This window comes from Mobula hypostoma, chromosome 5 (assembly GCF_963921235.1).
Source record: "Mobula hypostoma chromosome 5, sMobHyp1.1, whole genome shotgun sequence".
Classification (NCBI taxonomy): domain Eukaryota; kingdom Metazoa; phylum Chordata; class Chondrichthyes; order Myliobatiformes; family Myliobatidae; genus Mobula; species Mobula hypostoma.
In genome coordinates, this window is record NC_086101.1 from 70,502,077 (window position 1) to 70,517,210 (window position 15,134).

A 15,134-nucleotide genomic window follows, 5' to 3' on the forward strand; every position below is an offset into this window, starting at 1 on the left:
CAGCTGGATCCTGGACTTCCTGTCAGATCGCCAGAGGTGGTAAGAGGGGGTTCCTCATCTCTGCACCTCTGACCCTCAACACAGGAGCCCCCAGGGCTTTTACTCTATGTACACCCATAACTGTGCCAGCACCACAACTCCAATCTGCTAATTAAATTTGCAGATGATACTACATTGATTGGACTCATCTCAAATAATAACGAGGCAGCCTACAGAGAAGTTGTCACTCTGACATAGTGGTGTCAAGAAAACAACCTCTCCCTCAATGTCGCAAAAACAAATGAGCTGGTTGTGGACTACAGGAGGAATGGAAACAGGCTCACCTCCATTGACATCAATGGAACTGGGGTTGAGAGGGTGAACAGCTTCAGGTTCCTCGGTATGCAAATCACCGAGGAGCTCACTTGTTCTATGCATACTGACTGTATGGTGAAAAAAGCACAACAGCTCTTCTTTCACCTTAGGTTGTTGAAGAAGTTCGGCGTGAGTCCTCAAATCCTAGGGACTTTCTACAGGGACACAATTGAAAGCATCCTGACTGGCTGTATCACTGCCTGGTATGGGAACTGTACTTCCCTCAATCGCAGGACTCTGAATGTGAACTTCCCATTATTCAGGACATTTACAGCAACGGGGGCGAATGAAGGGCCCATAGGATCATTGGAGACTTCAGTCATCCCAACCACAATCTATTCCAGCTGCTACCATCTGGGAAGCAATGCCACAGCATAAAAGCCAGGACCAACAGGCTCTGGGACAGCTTTTTCCACCAGGCCATCAGACTGATTAATTCATGCTGACACGTTTTATTTCTAAGCTATATTGACTGTTCTCTTGTATATCTTACTATACATAGCAGTTATTATGAATTACTATAATCTGCACATTCAGACGGAGAAAGAACGTAAAGATATTTACTCCTTACGCATGTGAAGGATGTAAGAAATAAAATCAATTCAGTTCAATTCATATTGAGGCTTCGGTAAATATAAATGGTTTAAGACCAGACTTAAAAGGAAATTAGAAGGGAAGAAAGAAGAGATAAAGGTAATCCCAAGAGGTTCTTCAGATCTTAAAAATACATGCGTGACTAAGGAGAGATTAGTGAATAAAGTTCACCATTAGGGCTGCCTATGAGTGGAACCACAGTTGAGATCTTTAATATCTATTTTTCTTTACAAAGAAGAATATTGTGGATGCCAAAAAATTAGGGTAGTAATTAATGAGGTCTTGGAACAGGTACACAATATGAGAAAGGAGGTTTTTTTTGCAGACTTGAAGGGCATTAATTTGGGCAAAGCTCAGGGATGTCCAAGTGCAGCCCCTGGACCTTATGGGAGGCCAAGGAAGAAAATGCAGATGCATTGCAGAGGTATTTGTTTCGTTGTTGGTCACCGGCAAAGACCCAGAAGATTGGAGGGGACTAAAGTTATTCTATTGTTTAAGAAAAGTAGCAAATACAGACCAGGGAACTACAGGCCAGTGAGACTGAATTCATTTGTTGGGAAGTTACTGGAGGGAATTCTGAGGGACAAGATCTACCATTACTTGGATAGTCAAGCACTGATGGGAATAGTCAGCCTGGTTTTGTGCATGGGAGCACATATCTGACGAATCTTGCAGTTTTCCACCGAGAAAATTAAGAGCATAAATGAATGTAAGGCAAGGGATGTTGTCTATATGGACTTTCTTAATGTCTTTGATAAGGTCCTACGTGGCAGGATGATCTGGTAGGTTAGGTCCGATGGGATTCAACGTGGGGCTCAGGAGATGGATTCAGAATTGCCTTGATATTAGGAAGCAGGGGATGTTGATTGAAGGTCAATTCTCAAACTGGAGGCCTGTGACTAATGATGTGCCCCAGGGGTCAGTGTTGAAACCACTGTTATTCAATATTTATGAAAATTATTTGGATATGAATGTACATTACATGATTAGCAAGTTTGTTGATTATGCTAAATTAGGAGGTCTTGTTGGTAGTGAATTGCAAGGAGACTGTGATTAGTTAAGGAGATGTGCTGAGGAATGGCAAATGGATTTCAACTTCCGGTAAGTGTGAAGTGATGCATTTTGAGTAGTACAATAGCAACATGAGTGTCGTGGAAAAGAAGGACTTGGGATTTACAAGTACACACTTTGATGTAAGTAGCCATGCAAGTAGATACGACAGTGAAGAAGGCATTTAGCATTCTGGGCTTCATCAGTCAGGGCAGTGAGCTTAGGAGTAGGGACGTATTGTTGCAAATATATAAATCATTGGTGTGGCCACACTTGGAAAAGTGCATACATTTTTGCTCACCCTGCTATAGGAAAGACATTGACAATCTGGGGATGGTGCAAATAAGGTTTACAAGGATGCTGCCTGGTTTAGAGGGCCTGAATTACAGGGAGAGGATGGCCATGCTGAATCTTTATTCCCTGAATTGCAGGAGAATGAGGGATGACCTCACAAAAGTTTTTAAAATTATGAGTTGTATGGACAAGGTGGACAATCATTGTCTTTTCCCCGGGCTGGGGAGTCCAAAACTAGAAGACTCAGATACAAGATAGGATGGGAGTAATTTAAAAGAGACTAAGAGATAACTTCCTTATGCAGAGGGTAGTGGGTACCCGGAATGAGCTGCCAGAGGAAGTGGTCAAGGCATTTGGCTAGGTACACGGAGGGGACGGCTTGGTGGGTTATGGACCAAATGTGGGCAACTAGGACTAGTAGGGAGAATGTTTCAATGCTTTATTATTCTATGACTCTCTGGCTCTACAACATCAATGCACATGATTAAAATGCCTTCCACCATGAAATGGCCTCAAATGTGCTGCCCTTATTCTCCTCCTCAGGTGTGTAATGGAGTTCGGTAATCCTATTTATCATCTCTGCATCAGGATTATTATCGCAGACATATTTCGTGAAATCTGCTTTTCAGCAGCAGTAAAGTGCAATATATAAATATTACTATAAATTATAGAAAGAATATATAAAACATAACTAAAAAGAGAAAAAAGAGATCAAAATAGTGATGCAGTGTTCATGGACCATTTATAAATCTGATGGCAGAGTGGAAGAAGCTGTTCCTAAAATGTTGAGTGCACAACTTCAGTCTGCTGTGCCTCCTCATTGTTGGCAGTAATGAGAAGGGGGCATGTGCTGGATGGTAAAGGTCCATCATGATGCACACCACCTTTTTGAGGCATCCTCAGTGCTGAGGAGGTTAGTGCCCATAATGGAGCTGCCTGAGAGTACAGTCTTCTAAAGCCTCACAATCCTCTATATTGGAGCCTCCATACCAGACGGTGCTGCAACCATTCAGAATACTCTTCAAAGTACATCTGTAGAAATTTGCCCTTGTCATTATATATAGCTGTTGGCATGCCTACTTCATATTTGAATTAATATGCTGGACCCCACATAGATCTTCAGAGATGTTGTCACCCAGGTACTTGAAGCTGCTCACCTGTTCCACTACCAACCCCTCGATGAGGACTTGATGTGTTAGAGTCAAGGCAGAGTCATAGAAAACTACAGCACAGAAACAGATCCTTCATCCCATCTCATCCATGCTGAATCATTTAAACTGCCTAGTCCCAACTTCCCCTTCCTGAAGGCCACAACCAATATCCTGGTCTTACTGACGTTGAGTGCAAGGTTTTTAGTGTGATGCCACTTAACCAGCTGATCTGTCTCACTCCTGTAAACCTCATTGTTACCATCTAAGATTCTGCCAACAGCAGTTGTTCATTGGCAAATTTAGAGATGGTGTTTGAGCTATGTTTATCCACACAGTCATGCATTTAAAGACAGTAGAGCATTAGGCTCAGCACACATCCTTGAGGTGCACCTGTGTTGATTGTCAGTGATGAGAAGATGTTATTTCCAATCAGCACTGATTGTGGTCTCTTAATAAGGAAGCCAAGATCCAGTTGCAGAGGGAGGTACAGAGGCCCACATTTTGAAGCTTATTGATTAGTACTGAGGGGATGATGGCATTGAACGCTGAGCTGTAATGAATAAACTTCAGCCTGACATCGCTATTGCTGTTGTCCAGGTGATCTGAGGCCAAGGGGAGAGCCAGTGAGATTGCATCTGCTGTAGACCTGTGATCATCTGAAGATGGAAAGTGAAATATTTAAGGAGAACCTGAGGGGGAACTTCTTCAATCAAAGGATGGTGCGAGTGTTAACTGAGCTGGCACTGGAAGAGGTTGATGCAGGTTCAATTGCAACATTTAAGAGAAGTTTGAATAGGTACATGGATAGACAAGGGAGAGTCAGTCATCATCATCATCATCATCAGGTGCCGTGCCCAGTTTGAGCTTTGACTGCCATGGCCCACACACTCCTGTTTCGGGTCTAGCGGATCAATTCATTGGTATTCATTTCCAATTCTCTGGCTGCTGTTTCCATCATCATTTGTCTTTGTCTTCCTCTTGCTTTCTTCCTTTCAATCTTTCCCATAATTACCATGCATTCTAACTCCTCTTTCCTAATTACATGTCCAATGAAGTTATGTTGCCTTTTCATGGTCTCATACATTATTTCTCTTTTTGTTTTTGCTCTGTTCATGACATCCTCGTAAGATATTCGTTTTGTCCATGATATTCTTTGCATCCTCCTCAAAAACCACATCTCTGCTGCTTCAAACAACAGGAATTCTGCAGATGCTGGAAGTTCAAGCAACACACATAAAAGTTGCTGGTGAACGCAGCAGGCCAGGCAGCAACTCTAGGAAGAGGTGCAGTCGATATTTCAGGCCGAGACCCTTCGTCTCTGCTGCTTCAATTCATTTCCTCATGTTACTAGATATTGTCTAACATTCTGAGCCATATAAACGTAACATTTCAGTACTCTGAGGAGGGTTGTCATGCCTAGTTTAGTATTGGTCAATATACTCTTCATTCTCATAAAGAATTTTATAATTTTATAATTCTCATAAAAAATCAATTCTTTTCCCATCCCTATTCTTCTTTTGATGTCCATGTCGCACCTGCCAGCTGATGTCACCTAGCTTCCTAAGTAGCAAAAGTTCTGTACTTGTTTTATGTCTTCCCCATTTATTCTCAGCCTGCAGACAGGATTCTCCTTCTTTTTGGATATCACTATACATTCTGTCTTTTTGCAATTGATAAATAGACCCATTTTTGCACTTTCTTCAAGAACTATATCAATTAAGTTTTGTAGTTCTTCCTCTGTACTTGCAACTAACACAATGTCATCTGCATATCTGAAATTATTGATGTTTTCACTGCCAATTTTGATTCCCAAGATGTCTCTTATTTTTTGTCATATTGTTTCACGGTACACATTAAATAACTCAGGGGAGAAAACACACCCTTGTCTAATGCTGCTCTTGATTTTCGTAAACTGACTCACTTCTCCATCTATTCTTACAGCGGCAGTTTGTTCCCAGTACAGATTTCTGATTAGGCCCAGGTCTTTCGAATCTAGATCTAGAGTTTTCTGTAATATTTCAAATAACTTATTGTGCTTCACTTTATCAAATGCTTTTGTGTAGTCGATAAAACAAACACATCTTTTTGCACTTGAATAGCTTGTTCTGATAGTGTCCTTAACATCAATATCGCATTTCTTGTACCTTTGTCTTTCATAAAACCACATTGTTCTTTATCTGTTTCAGCTTGTATCTTACTTTTAGCTTTTGTCATCAAAATTCTTAGAAGTATCTTGGTGATATGACTCATTAAACTTATGGTCCTATATAATTCACATTCTGTTGCTCCAGGTTTCTTAGGAAGAGTGATAAATACTGATTTTTCCATCTCTTCTGGTATTATTCCAGTCTCATAAATGTCATTGATTAATCAGTAAGTTTTTCAATTCCATAATCTTCAAGGGCGATAATTTGTTCTTTTACTAATTCATCAGGACCTGCTGCCTTTCCTTTCTTCATATTATTTATTGCATTACGAACTTCAGATTTTAAAGTACTTGGACATTCAATGTTTTTCTTAATTTCTGGCTTTTCGCGTCGATTGTCTTCAAGCAATTCCTGAACATACTCAGTCCATCTGTTCATAATCTCATCTTTTTCCATGATAATGGTACCATCCTTTGCTTTCAAACATTCACCTGAAGAACAGAGGAGCTTTATACCAGTGATATTCTTGATTTATTGATGTAACCTTTTTGGATCAGTAATAGGGATTCTGTCTATTTGCTCACATTCCTGGTTTAACCATTCTTCTTTGGCTTTTTGACACTTTTAACTTTTTTATCTAAGGACTTATATTCCATAAGATTTGCTTTCTTCCATCTCCTTTCTTCCATTAGATTTTTTATTTCATCTGTCATCCATTTATGCTTTGTACTTTTTTCATTTTTAGGAATCACTGACTTTGCTGATTCTACCAAGGCATCCTTTAGAGCTAAACTTCATTTCTACATGATTGCTATCATCTTCAACAGATTCTATTTCTAGACTTTGAAATCTATTCCTTACTTCAATTGTAAATTTTTGTCTTAAGTTTTCTTCTTTAATTAATTGCAAGTAGTCAAGGGATTATTCAGGTTTTTGCTTCTTTAGTTTTTTATGTTTTACTTTTACATGACATACTACTGGGTTATGGTCACTATTACAGTCTGCACCTGGATATGTTTTGCATTGAGTCACTGAGTTTCTAAATCTTTGGTTTATAGTAATAAAGTCAATTTGATTTCTAGTGTTATCACCTGGACTTTTCCAGGTCCACAATCGTCTTGGATGGTTTTTAAAGTGGGTATTCATAATGACCTGATTATGCATCTTGCACTATTCTACCCATTGCTCACCTCTTTCATTTCTTTCCCCTAGTCCAAATTTTCCTATGGTATTTCCATCAGCACCTTGTCCTACTTTAGCATTTAGATCTCCCATGACAATAACGATATCTTGAGATTTGCATCCATTCTTTGCTTGTTCAAGCTCTTCATAGAATTTACCTATATCCTCATTTGTTCCATCTGTTGTTGGTGCATATACCTGTATAATTGCTAAATCAAATGGTTGTCCTCTGAATCTAACAAGGAGCATTCTTTCTGATATTGCCCAATGTCCTAAAATACTTTTTACCATGTTTTCATCCATTAGGATTCATGCTCCATTAGTATGGGATGTTCCACAAGAATAAATTAATGATTTATTTCTATTCTGACATGTTCTAGCACCTATCCAATGAACTTCGATAATTCCCATGATGTTAACCTTTAGTCTTTCCATTTCATTTATCACATTGTCCAATCTTCCTGCTTGATATAGGGTTCTTACGTTCCAAGTGGCAATAATTTTCTTTTGTGTTACTTGAATTTTATGAGCGGTAGCTTGATGACGGTCAGGGATCCCCTGTTGCCCAGAATCAACCCTACCGAGTGAAGCATCTTCAGAATTGTCTTGAAGATCCTCTTGACGCTGTTGTTGTGTGATAAATTTTGTGAATTTGACCATGGTTTTCTTAGCAAATAAATTCTAATAAACCTAGTATCTAGCAACGGTGGTTCGCCTTCCGTTGGACGAACTAAAGAAATCGCCATTTCTCTTCCCAAATGTTCATCCACCTGTACTATAGCCGTTGACATTTGAGGTCTTAGCTCATCGGCCTTCTCCGTCATTTGCTGAACCTGCCGGATCTGCCGTTGGCCTTCGCTTGTATCCTGAGCAGGAACCCTTGCAGATGCTACCGTTCCGGGTCAGAGCGGCCCTGGGAGCAATGAATGACTAATGGTAACTCCACTTTCCCCAAAGCTCTGAAAGTCCCCAATCAGAGCCTCATCACCAGTTGCAGTTTAGAGTCATACCCAGAACATGGAGAGTCAGTAGATATTATTTACTTGGATTTTCAGAAACCCTTTGACAAGGTGCCACACATGAGGCGGCCTAACGTGATAAGAGCCCGTGGTCTTATATGCAAGATAATAGCAAGGATAGAAGATTGACTGACTGGTTGGAGGGAAACAGTGGGAATAAATGGGGCCTATTCTGGTTGGCTGCTTGTTTCATGTTATATGTCAATAATTTGGATGATGGAATTGATGGCTTTGTGGTCAAGTTTGCAGATGATACAAAGATGGCGGAGGCACAGTTAGTGCTGAGGAAGCAGGGAATCTGCAGAAGGACTTGTACAGATTAGGAGAATGGGCAAAGAAGTAGAAGATAGAATTTACACTTTGGTGGAAGGAATAAATGCATAGACAATTTTCTAAACAGAAAAAGTTCAAAAAATGAGAAGTACAGAGGGACTTGGGAGGCTTTGTGAGGGATATTGAAGGCTAACTTGCAGATTGAGTCGATAGTAAGGAAATCAACTGCAATGTTAGCATTCATTTCAAGAGGGCTAGAATATAAGAACATGGATGTAATGTTGAGGCTTTAAAAGGCATCAGTCAGGCCACACTTAGGAGTATTGTGAGCAGTTTTGGGCCACTTACGTAATAAAAGATGTGCTGACATTGGAGAGGGTTCAAAAGAGATTCACGAGAATGATTCTGGGAATGAAATGGTTAATGTATGAGGAGCATTTGATGGCTCTGGGCCTGTACTCGCTAGAGCTTAGAAGAATGAGGGCAGATAGCATTGAAACCGATCGAATATTGAAAAACCCAGATAGAGTGAATATGGAGAGGGTTTCCTATTGTGGGTGAGTCTAGGTCCAGAGGGTAGAGGCTCAAAATAGGGAGACACCCACTTAGAACAGAGATGAGGAGGAATTTTTTAGCCAGAAGGTGGTGAATCAATGGAATTCATTGTCACGGATGGCCGTAGAGGCCAAGTGAGTGGTATATTTAAAGAGGAGTTTGAAAGATTCTTGGTTAGTCAGGGTGTCAAAGGTTGCAGGCATAAGGCAGGAGAATGGGGTTGAGAGGGATAATAGATCAGCCATGATGAAAGCCTATGCCTTATAATCATATGGAAATGTGTAGGAAGAGCTGGACCTTCCAGTGGAGAATCAATCCTGACAAAACTTTTCATCTTTGAACTTGTGCAACATGAGTTTAGGAAGCAATGTAATCATTTAAAGTTATAACCTCTTCATTCCTTCTGTAGCCACAAGCTCGTGACTATAGGTATAAAAGGATATTTTAAATGAAAGGACTTTGCATGGGGATTGGCTTTAGCTTCTTGAATTATTGAGGCCATTTTTTGGGAAGGAAGAACCTGTAGAATCAAGACAAATTTAGCTAAACTAGAATGGGACCAACACCCTTGTGAGGAGATCTGCTGGTCAGAAAGGTTTAAACCGAATTGTCAGGGGAATAGGACTCACTGTAGATGTTACGATGGGTAAGTGCAGTGATTTGGAAGGGACATTCACTCTTCCCAGCTCCCCTGAAGCTTCACAAGCCTCTTTTTGTCTCATTCTCAGTTCTGACAAGGGATCTTCAACTGTAAATGTGAACTCTGTTTCTCTTTCAAGAGATGCAACCCGATCTGCTGACTATTTCCAGCATTTTTCACTTTAGTTTTTTAGCACTCACAGTTTTTGATTTCCACAGATAATGGTAGTGTCTGGTACAAGGATATCATGGAGTCATTCTGGATAGAATCAGGACTTTCAGCCACCAAGTCAATGCCAACCCATCTACACCAATTCAATATTATTCTCCCCACATCCTCACTTTCCTACCCAGCTTTCCAACACACAATTCACCTCAGATTCTACAAACATTCACCTACTTGTTCGGGGAACTTACATTGTCCGTTGGGATGTCTTCCCGGAGGAAGCTTACACCATCTTAGGGAGAAGGGCAAATATTATGCAGATAGTATCAGAGGTCAGGAATGTTGGAGATGTGAGCCGACATCTGCACTGACCGCACTATTGTATCCATTGTCATGCTACATGGCACACTTCGATCTTAAAGCTATGCAAAATTATTTACACTCAGATCCTTTCTTGTTCATAAAATTTATCTTCAATCTCATTTGTTTCCACCACTTTTTTCATGAAATCAATGTTGGTGCAAGGCATACTGTACAAGCATCACCACGTATAAAATACAGGCTGCATTGTGCAGCTGTTTTCAAAAATTGTTACACCATGCAAATTGTAAATTTTGACTTGATTTTAATTTTTTCCCTGATTAATAACTTACAGAATAGTAAAACTAATCTAATATATATTCCACCTTTGATGTACCATTTTCTATCAAGACAAAATAAATGGATTATATGTCAATGGCAAGCATATGCTTTTGACTTTAAGCACAAGCCCTCATTTGTATGCTGAAATACATATGAAAGATTATTGCCTCTTTTTTGTTAGTTTTGGAAGAAAATTGGAAGCTGCACTTAGAATTGTCTTTCTTATTAAAGGCAAAGATTTTTTTTAACAGTTTACAGCACAAGATGGAAAATTAGCATGTTCTTATTAACCTAAAAAAAAACACTCACTTTCACATGGTAAATGTATCATTTAATGTTTCCCATTTAAAAATGCATCTTCCAATCTCAGTCCTAAACTTCAGCGCTGAGATCTGAGATATCCATCTGTTACTGAGATTTTCTGAAGTTTCACTTTAATTTAACCTGTCATTTTTGTTTTGATAGATGCTATGCTGTTGGTAGCAGAAAGGTTGGAAGGGCCTTTCAACATTGAAGCAGTAATGGAACCAATTGATGTGAAGATTTCTGATGCCATCATGAATATGCAAGAAAATAGCTTTCATGTCTCAACTAAGGTAAACTCCTTGGATTTGCTTTGTTTATTAATATTCAGTGAAAATTACCTTTCTGCTATTTTGCCTCTGTGAAAGATTCTGAACGGAAAATCCAGTATAAACATAGGCTGCAGAATTGTTTGAGTATGAATTCTTTTTGCAGGTTCTCAATTGAAATGCAGATGTTTGCATTGAAAAACCATGGAGGTGGAACTAAGTTCGCGGACTAAATGCAGAATATGTTGTTACATGTTTCTATTTCTGAAACTCAGCTCCACTGAAGATAATCATACCAAATTTGAAAAGCACATGACAAAGAATGAATCCAATTATCAAGACCTCCTTGACTGGTTCTCAATCTACTGCTCATTGGCAATATTATTTGATGAAGTGTGAGAGGTTTTCAGATTTCTTAAGCTCGATGGGCCAAATGGCCTAATTCTGCTCCTGTGTTTTATGGACTTACTTTGCAATATTAGATTAGATTATGAGGACACTCAGTCCTCGTTTATTGTCATTTAGAAATGCATGCATTAAGAAATGATGCAATGTTCCGCTGGTATGATATCACAGAAACACAGGACAGACCAAGACTGAAACTGACAAAACCCACATAATTATAACGTATAGTTACAACAGTGCAAAGCAATACTGTAATTTGATAAAGAGCAGACCATGGGCACGGTAAAAAAAAGTCTCAAAGTCTCGATAGCCCCAACATCTCACGCAGACGGTAGAAGGGAGAAACCCTCCCTGCTATGAACCTCCAGCACCGCAAACTTGCCGTTGCAACAGCCTGGAAGCACCCGACCACAGCCAACTGAGTCTGTCCAAAAACTTTGAGCGTCCGACACCGAACACCATCTCTGGCGAGCGCTTCGACTCCACTCCGGCCGCCGAGCAAAAAGCAAAGCCGAAGATTTGGATCCTTCCCCTCCAGAGATTTCAGATCACACAGTAGCAGTGGCAGCGAAACAGGCATTTCAGAAGTTTCACCAGATGTTCCTCCGTGCTCTCACGTCTGCCTCCATCAAATCAGAATTGTGCATGGCACCCTACTTGACAGATAACAGACATTCATCACCGGAGTGGCCGCTGCGCGCTGCGCCGCGCCGCCATCTTCTCCTCTTCTCAATATCATGTTGATTGACAAAAACAAGCAGTTAAATATCTCCTAGATGGAAAAGTGCTAGAGAGAAGAGAAGCAGCTTTAGAGGGCGGTATTGGAAGCGCAGGTGCAGAGCGAACTTTCCTGCTGGCTTGAAATGCATTGACAAGTGCAGAAAGCCACGAGCACTGGGTCAGATAGTGGAGGGATTGAGGGGAAGGTAAATGTCATTATAGTAAGTCTCTAAGGAAGGACCAGCAACAGCAAGGTGATAGACGCAATAAGACGATGGGTTGAAGAGTGTCTAATTTAATGCAAGGTATTAGCAGTAAGGGAGATGAAATTAGAGGATGGATCAATATGTAGAACAACGATGTTGTGACCATTATAAGGAATTGGCGGAGAGAGGGACAAGATCGGCTGCTTAATGTTTCAGAAGGAAGAGAGGAAGGTAAAGGTGGGAAGCCCTTTCACTACTAACCAGCAGATATATCACAGTCATAGTCATAGTCATACTTTATTGATCCCGAGGGAAATTGGTTTTCGTTAGTTACACCATAAATAATTAAATAGTAATAAAACCATAAATAATTAAATAGTAATAAAACCATAAATAATTAAATAGTAATATGTGAATTATGCCAGGAAATAAGTCCAGGACCAGCCTATTGGCTCAGGGTGTCTGACCCTCCAAGGGAGGAGTTGTAAAATTTGATGGCCACAGGCAGGAATGACTTCCTATGACGCTCTGTGCTGCATCTCGGTGGAATGAGTCTCTGGCTGAATGTACTCCTGTGCCCACCCAGTACATTATGTAGTGGATGGGAGACATTGACCAAGATGGCATGCAACTTAGACAGCATCCTCTTTTCAGACACCACAGTCAGAGAGTCCAGTTCCATCCCCACAACATCACTGGCCTTACGAATGAGTTTGTTGATTCTGTTGGGTGTATGCTACCCTCAGCCTGCTGCCCCAGCACACAACAGCAAACATGATCGCACTGGCCACCACAGACTTGTAGAACATCCTCAGCATTGTCCAACAGATGTTAAAGGACCTCAGTCTCCTCAGGAAATAGAGACGGCTCTGACCCTTCTTGTAGACAGCCTCAGTGTTCTTTGACCAGTCCAGTTTATTGTCAGTTCATATCCCCAGATATCTGTAATCCTCCACCATGTCCACACTGACCCCCTGGGTGGAAACAGGGGTCACCGGTACCTTAGCCCTCCTCAGGTCTACCACCAGCTCCTTAGTCTTTTTCACATTACAACTCCATTCAGAGTTGACATAATGGAGTGCTCATCATTTAGTCCATATGAATAGAAATCAAAAGTAAGAAAGGCAGTCACCTGATGGGAACAAAGAGATTTTGGAGTCCGTGTCCATCGATCTCTCCGAAATGCTGCGTTAAGTTGATAGGGTTGTTACGAAGGTGTACAGTGTGTTAGCCTTCATTAGTTGGGGATTGAGTTCAAGGACCACGGGGTAATATTGCAGCTCTACATAACTCTGGTTAGACCATACTTGGAATATTGTGTTCAGTTCTGGTCGACACATTAAATGAAGGATGTGGAAAATTTAGAGAGGATGAAGCGGAGATTTACTGGGATGCTGCCTGGATTAGACAGCATGCTTTATGAGGGTAGGGTGCATCAGCTAAGACTTTTATCGTTGGAGTGAACAACAATGAGAAGTGACTTGATAGAGGTCTTGATAGTGACTTGATAGACTTGAAGACTTATTTACCAGGGTAGAAATGCCTAGTGTGGGGGGGGGGGCATGATTTTAAGTTGATTGGAGAAAAGTGTATAGCAGGGTGGCTGTCACAGGTAAATTTTTTGCACAGAGAGTGCTGGTGTAGAACATCCTGCCAGGTATGTTAGCAGAGGCAGATACATCAGGGGTGTCTAAGGGACTCTTAGATAGGCATATAATGATAGAAAAATGAAGGGCAATGTATGAGGAAGGGGTTAGATTGATATTAGAGTCAATGATAAGGTCAGCAGAATACTGTGTGCTGAAGGGCCTGTACTGTGTTGCAGTGTTCTATATTCTGCCCTCTGTAGTACAGACTCCCCAATAACCAGCAGAACATTGAGCAACAGGTAGAGTAGGGAAAGGTGCAGAAACAACATGGTTGTTGTGGTGGGTGATTCCAACTTCTCCAAGATACAGTATACTGGGACCTCCTTAATACAAGAGGGTCAGATGTTAGGTACCTCGAGGAGAGCTTCTTAATACAGTATGTGGATAGTCCATGTGGAAGATGGACTGTATTGGACTTGTATTGGGAAATTAGCCTATCCAGATGACTAACCTGGAACATTTAGGAAAAAGTGATCACAATTCCCAAAGTTTTGAGACGGCCATAAATAAGGACATGAATAGACCTTATGGAAAAGTATTAAACTGGGGAAGGACGGATTATGAGAATATGAGGCAGCAGATAAGGAGATTTAATTGGGAACAGCTGTTTTTGAGCAAATACACATCTGGCATGTGAAGGTGTTTCAAAATCTACTGCACAATACAGGACTGGTATGCTCCAGCAAGAAGGAAGGACAAGGATGGCAAGGGCAGGGAGCTTTGGATGAGAAGGGTCCTTGTGAAGTTAGTCAAGAACAAAAGGGAAACATATGTAATGACTGAAAACAGGGCCTTTCAGGAATTTAAAGAAGCCAGAAAAGAACTGTGTATAAGATGATGTGAGGCATTGATCGTGTGGCTAGTCAGAGGCTTTTTCCCAGGGCTGAAATGGCTAACACGAGAGGGCACAGTTTCAAGGTGCTTGGAAGTAGATACAGAGTAGATGTCAGGTGAAAGTTTTTTACACAGAGTGGTGAAGGCGTGGCATGGGCTGCCGGCAACAGTAGTGGAGGTGGATACGATAGGGTCTTTTAAAAGACTCCCAGATAGGTACATGGAGCTTAGAAAAATAGAGGGCTATGGGTAACCTTAGGTAATTTCTAAGTAAGTACATGTTCAGCACAGCATTGTAGGCCAAAGGGCCTGTATTGTGCTGTTGGTTTTCTATATTTCTATGTTCTATGTTTTCTGTGTTTCTGTGTAACTCAGGAAGAAAATTAGAAGAGCCAGGAGGACCCGTGAAAGGTCTTCAGCAGATAGGATTAGGAGAATCTAAGGCATTGTCTACTTAGATCAAGAGCAAGAGAATAACTGAGGAGAGGATAGAACCAGTCAAGGATAAAGAGGGGCAACCTGTGCTTGGAGGCTGAGGATGTAGATAAGGTCCTAAATGAGTACTCCTTGCCAGTATTCAGCAAGGAGAATAGTGAGATCAGAGAGGAACATATGTTACATAAAGAAAGAGCTAGTTTTTTTCACTTGAAGAATAATGTGGATAAGCCCCCATAGTCTGATA

At 40.8% G+C, this 15,134-nt stretch overlaps 1 protein-coding gene across 1 annotated transcript in view; it reads left to right on the forward strand.

Moving 5' to 3' along the window:
- gpc6a (glypican 6a) overlaps positions 1-15,134 on the forward strand; it is an 822,751-nt gene that overhangs the window by 715,100 nt on the left and 92,517 nt on the right. The window contains exon 5 of the mRNA XM_063048515.1: positions 10,532-10,662. Coding sequence (XP_062904585.1) covers positions 10,532-10,662 — 131 coding nt within the window. The remainder of the gene's footprint in view (positions 1-10,531; positions 10,663-15,134) is intronic.